Source organism: Girardinichthys multiradiatus, chromosome 7 (genome assembly GCF_021462225.1).
Source record: "Girardinichthys multiradiatus isolate DD_20200921_A chromosome 7, DD_fGirMul_XY1, whole genome shotgun sequence".
NCBI lineage: Eukaryota > Metazoa > Chordata > Actinopteri > Cyprinodontiformes > Goodeidae > Girardinichthys > Girardinichthys multiradiatus.
In genome coordinates, this window is record NC_061800.1 from 4,986,270 (window position 1) to 4,992,876 (window position 6,607).

The following is a 6,607-nucleotide window of genomic DNA, read 5'->3' on the forward strand; positions in this document are numbered from 1 at the left end:
GTCACCGGTCAGGCTGATTGTGCTGAAAATCGTCCGGTTGTGGTCACCAGCTGAATTCTCAGTACATCTCTAGGTCAAAGTAACCTTGTTTTTTTGGTTAGTGAAAACATATGCTCTATTTTTTAAAAGTTTGATCCTTTCCCTGATGTTTCAACAAATTATTTGGCAGTCCCTCTGGTTTATTTATAGCAGCTGGTTTTAGAAGATAAGGACGGAGTGGAATTAACTGACGTTAAATATTGACACAAATTGCAATGAAGAAACTATGCAGCATGTTATCAGCACATTGCTGAGGATATAGCACCTAGCATCACTCTATAGAAAAACTCAAAAATATACAATGACTGGCTAGAAATATTATGCTCCAAGTCTTGAGTGCATTTCTCCTGTCTGCAGTTTATCTACATAGGGTCCTTCTACTTACAGATGGCATAATAGTCATAACTTGCACATACTGACTGAATAAATCCTTTGCTTCATTAATGAAATGCTATGTTGTAACAGTAGCCTAAAAATATAAATGGCTCACAGAATGACAGGGGCAACTACGAAAACAAATTAGGTACCTACAGGGGTTGGACAATGAAACTGAAACACCTGGTTTTAGACCACAATAATTTATTAGTATGGTGTAGGGCCTCCTTTTGCAGCCAATACAGCGTCAATTCATCTTGGGAATGACATATACAAGTCCTGCACAGTGGTCAGAGGGATTTTAAGCCATTCTTCTTGCAGGATAGTGGCCAGGTCACTACGTGATACTGGTGGAGGAAAACGTTTCCTGACTCGCTCCTCCAAAACACCCCAAAGTGGCTCAATAATATTTAGATCTGGTGACTGTGCAGGCCATGGGAGATGTTCAACTTCACTTTCATGTTCATCAAACCAATCTTTCACCAGTCTTGCTGTGTGTATTGGTGCATTGTCATCCTGATACACGGCACCGCCTTCAGGATACAATGTTTGAACCATTGGATGCACATGGTCCTCAAGAATGGTTCGGTAGTCCTTGGCAGTGACGAGCCCATCTAGCACAAGTATTGGGCCAAGGGAATGCCATGATATGGCAGCCCAAACCATCACTGATCCACCACCATGCTTCACTCTGGGCATGCAACAGTCTGGGTGGTACGCTTCTTTGGGGCTTTTCCACACCGTAACTCTCCCAGATGTGGGGAAAACAGTAAAGGTGGACTCATCAGAGAACAATATATGTTTCACATTGTCCACAGCCCAAGATTTGCAAAATGGTTGCTAATAGGTAGCAACTGGAGTTGAGCAGTAGTGTTACAGGCAGATGCCAAAGCCTCGGTCAAAACAGTGAGTGACGGTCAGCTGATCCAGAGAATGCCTCAGATGTATCCAACAGCAATACCAGCACCGGTTGGGTTTGATAGGGGAACCAGTTGGGGTTTGCTTGGTGCTGGGATGTCCTATTAATTGTCTGGTGTGTGGGTTGAAGAGATGTCACAGTGGAAGCAGTGGGTATGTTAGGGACGCCTGTCCTGTCATCCTCCACTGTGTTGTAAAGGTAGCCTCCACAGCTTAGAAACACAGTGTGACACTTCATGTCGGTTTAAACTCCTAAATAAATACTGAACATGGTTGTTGTATTATGCCCCCTTTCATTCACTGTGTGAACATAATTTGTACATTTAATAGATGTTTAAAAGCCTGTGTCAGCACAGATCATACGTGTGGTTATTTAGTGCAACTCCACAGTTTTGCTTCCTCTTTCCTATCTCCTCACATCTCCTGTCCTGCTTCCTTTCTGCTGCTCTTTACCAAGCTGCAGCTCTCAGTTGCCAAACATGGTGCCAGGTTTTGGTTATTTGAGGGGAAGCCATGCAGAGCTGTGTATCACAACAGTAACTGTTTCTGGGACTGAATGATCCTTACAACTCGCCTAACTGGTTTGTGCGTTAACCTACAGGAAAGACGGCCTCCTTATTTGAACAAGCACACACACTGAGAGCTGACTGTGATTTCCTACTGCAGAGACGGTGAAACATACAAGCAACCAGGCCGCAGGAAATCTGTAATCCATATTAACATGGTGATAAGACACAGGTTAGAGAATTTTCCCTTTTTGAAATGTGGATTATAATGTGTTAGGGACAGATACAGTGGTGGATGTTAAAAGTATTTTAGATTATTTTAAGGTGCTTCTGACCTGTAAACTTTAATCAACCAATAAATCAAACCTTCAACTACATGCTGATCTGAAAAAATGAGATCGTATTTCACTTACAATAGGGTCAATTTAGCATCAGACGGTTTTTGAACAGCCGTGTTGTAACAAAGTTCTGTGAACCACTGTGTACACTGACTGCTTTTAGGTACTAATGCAACCGTAATGATGGTATAGATTAGAACTAAGACACTGAGTGAACTGGTTTGGATCGCAGGCTTTTACTGATTTCCAGTTTAAACCTGTTAGCAGTTGAAAAGAAGGTTACTAATATGAAACTTTTAGAATTAAAGGAATAGACAGACCTTTTTTAGGATTTGTTGGGAGTAGAAGCTTTGGTTGCTGTCCTGAATACAGAGATGAATCACCGTATAAACAATTGTGTTGCTAAGTCCGTTGAATGTGGAACATTTCTATGCTGTTATAAGAAAACCAGAATTCCTCCTTTTAGTAAAAGTAATTCCAATAAAGAAACTATGATGAGCCTTGAAAGCCTGACAGCATGATAAAAGATGTAGAATTGAATGCTGTTGCTGCCCTTGTGTCAAACCATGAGATTTACAGAACAGATCAGAGTCTAGCTAGGTGCATTGTGACGTTCTTAGTGGCAGTCACTGTCTGGTAAGGACTTGTAAATACTGCTTGGGTGTAAAAACGATGCCAAATTAATGACTGTGTGTATTATAAACTGTTTCTCAGCTGTTACAGAATCACTCGTCCTACAGGAGGACACTCAGACCCCTCCATGTTGATGTAACCATGTACCAATAATAAAAATGGCTTCATACAAAGGCTTGTTTGTCCTTTTATGTTTCATTTGGTCACGTTAGAGATACGTTTTTCATTTTCCCTCCATTTGTGCACTACTTTGTTAGTCTATCACAGAAAAGTCTAAAACAATACATCGAAGTTTATGGTTGTAATGTGACAAAATGTGAAATAGTTTAATATATAGTTAAGTCCAATCTTATTCATACTCCTGGCAGATTTTCTCTCAACCAAAAACTTCTCTCTCTTATAGGAAATGAGACGGGCATCCCTCAAAACATAACAGAACAATGTAAAAGTACTATCCATTTAAACAGTTTTTGCATGCTCCAAAATACCTTTTTTACATTACAGCTATTAAACTCTTCTAATTGCTGAGCATGTTTCCACCTGTATTTTAATTATCTTTGAGTGCCAAGTATTTGAGTTTAGAAGGCCTCCTTGCCATAACCCTAATCTTTAGCCCAGATTCTCTCTGATTCAATTTGGGTCTCTGGCTGGGCCTCTCTAAAACATTAATACTACTTTCATTCAGAAGAAACATGTTGGTCAAATTAAAAGATCACTTTAAATCCAAACCTGTCAGGGGTATGAATAATTGTGGACTTAACTGTCTGAATACTTTTGCAAGATTCTGTTATTAGTATGGCAGATCTTAGTTGTGTGATCTTCCAGGCAAGAAGTTGATCCTATTGCTGTCATTAGACACTTGTAAGAATGCTAATGTGATAAGGTTTGTCCATGCTCCACCTGATTTAAAGAAATGATGATCAGCTCATTCAGTTCAGTGTCATTCAGGGATTTATTCCTAAACTTATGACCATCAGATTATAACATGGTACAATAACATTCAGCCTATTGTAAAAAGCCAGATTGTATCAAGTCTTTTTTTTTTGGCAGAAACCACCATCCCTTCAAATGGGAAGAAACTTCCAGTGGAAGCAGATCCAGGGTCAGGTTTAATAGCCGTCTGCTACTTACAGCTGGGAAGGTTCAGAGGACAAGATGAAGACAGAACTACACAGACACACTGAGCCATCAATTCGTTGGATGGAAGAGAAAAATTGCAAAGTGCCCTCCTTTTTTAGTGAGACGTACTGCCGTTAATCATCCATCTGGACAGCGATGTGCTGACAAGGATTCTGTCTGGGAGGAGGAAGAGTGACAGCCAGTTCAGAAAGAGGCAACCAAAGAAGAAAAATGTTTAGCAGTGGGGAGGTTGAGTCTGACCTCATTAAGACAATCAATATTTTAAATTATCTGTCAGCACATAGCCTAGAGGAAGGACACAACATGGACTCTAGAAAGGTTACAAAGCTCATAACCCTAAATAGAAGGTGGTTGTTTACAATACCTGTATTATTCTTCAGTATATACTTTATTTTTCTCAAAGGTTTTTTGGTCTAATTCATTTCTAAAGTTCCTATTTAAATCAAACCGATCGAGGAATACAACTCAAGCTGTCTTTTATATATTGCAGTTGAGATCACATCCTGAGGCTTTATTTAGCATGGGGTATTATTGTGAGATAATGCAGACATCAATGTTTCCTGGTGCCTGTTTTTTAAATAAAGCAAAATTATTTATTGTAAAGTTAATGTAGTGCTTATGGCTTTTTTTTTTTATTAGGATGACCTACATCCAATTTAAAGAGACTAGAAAGAACACACACACTGCTAAATCTGTGTATGCTTGCTTTATGTCTCCTGTGTGTGAATTATTCCCACATTCGGCCCGCTGAGGTCACACTCCGTTTCCTGTCTTGCTTGCTAACTTTATTTTCATTTTTCAGTTCCTTTTTGCTTGGAAACTTCCCTGCATCTGTTTTCTCCTTACAGCACCTCTGACCCTGCTTATACAAGGGAAGAGTAAAAAAGTAAATACATCCCCTTTAGATTCAAAAGCTTTACATATTCAGAAACAGAAAAACCCATATCATGTAGTGAAACCAATACATTTTAATGTTAATGTCAAAAATGAAGTACTTTTCAAATATTAAATTGTGCCATAAATTTAACAAATTATAGTCACGGGGAAAAGAAAGTACTCACAAGTGCAGTAAAATGCACAACAGATACAATGCTGCCATAATTTATTAAACAAAACCAAAATCATAGGGTTTGTCAAATACACAGTGCTTCACTTTGCTGGTCTGATAAATACAGGTGTGTGTTGATTAATGCCAAAAAGAAAAGGCATCAGCAATATCCAGCAAATATTGCTGCCCAACAATCTGGCAAGGGTTGGAAGGCTTTTTCCAAACATCTTGATATCCATTATTCTGCAGTGGAAAACAATATTTAACTGGGACACATTAAACACCTCACAACTGTCAAGCATGGTAGTGGTTACAGCTTCACTTTGCAGTCAGTCATCCATGAACTCCTGTGTATCACAAAGTATCACAGAGGTTGACTCATCCATACAGAGTGGGAAATGGTAAATAGCTTGCATGTGTATAGGACTTTAAGAAGTCCTCAGAGACCCCACCACAAAAATACGGTTCAGGGTCTGGTCCAATAGTGCATTTTCTGACTTTTAAAGTTTCCTAACAGTCTAAATATTGAAGAGTCGTGGATGAGACAAGATGGCTGTCTTAAAAGTGACAAGGAAAGCAGCCCTGGTGTTGAGATTTAACAGGGGAGACAATATACCACTCTTATTAAAGCAAATGGGATCTTTTTGTCTCTCAAATCTTTATGACTTTAACAGTCTTACTTATTGGAAATCGTGGAGGTAAACACTGGTTACCCACAATCATCATAAAGAAATACAAATCCTTTCTACTTTTTCACACAATGTGTTTAACTTACACAAAGTAATAAGTGCCACACAGCTCACAGGATGGTGTAATTGTTATGTAAAGTGATAGACTTGTTTTATTTAATACTGTTGAACGTTTTTGTGATTTTTTTGTTTCTCTCTAACTCTGAATGACGCTTCAATAAACTGTGGCCAGTTCTGGCATTAATTGCGTTATAGCCTCTACTATCCGTTCATTTACTGCCACCTGGTGGCTGTGGTAGTTAGGAACACCAAAATACAAGTAAATCAACTGTTGGAAAAACATGACAGTAACACGATTTAATAGTGTATTCATAATACTGTGTTATTTAAGCTTTCATCCAATGTCTGACTCCCAAAGCTCATTGCAAAAAAATTCTTAATTCTTTTAATGTAAATTATCAAAATGCTGAAAACTGCTGAATTTATACAAGATCAAAGATTCAAATCTTTATTTTGATTATAAACCTTTAAGAATAACAGAAGTTTCTGATGTTTTGGAATGTAATGAGAGAACCTGCAGTGAAGTCATGTGACTTCAGTTTGGACCTTTGTCAAAACTGCCCATGATCCATTACTGCCTGCTGCTTTCTGGATACATTGTGTCATTGTGGTCTAAGTTGTACCTTTGTTTTATTTAATTATTGCACAAATCATTAATGTTTTTCAGATTTAAAATTTACTTTTCCAAGTGCAGCACAACCTAGATACCAGCTTTGCAAGTTAAATGTAGCTCAGATGATACAAATCTTGAGATCAGCACTTGTAAAATTAACATCAAATGACAAGATAAAGTTGTGTAGGTTATTAAAAAAGCTTAAATTGGCTCAGGACACTTTACAATAAGAGTCAAAAACTTCCAGG

The 6,607-nt window shown here is 38.4% G+C and overlaps 1 protein-coding gene across 1 annotated transcript in view; it reads left to right on the top strand.

The window, feature by feature from the left end:
• Window positions 1-5,935, top strand: part of itgb5 (integrin, beta 5) — a 75,119-nt gene extending 69,184 nt beyond the window's left edge. Inside the window, exon 15 of the mRNA XM_047370354.1 lies at window positions 3,860-5,935. Within this exon, the coding sequence (XP_047226310.1) occupies window positions 3,860-3,993 (134 nt within the window). The 3' untranslated portion in view covers window positions 3,994-5,935. The remainder of the gene's footprint in view (window positions 1-3,859) is intronic.
• The last annotated feature ends 672 nt before the right edge of the window (window positions 5,936-6,607 follow it).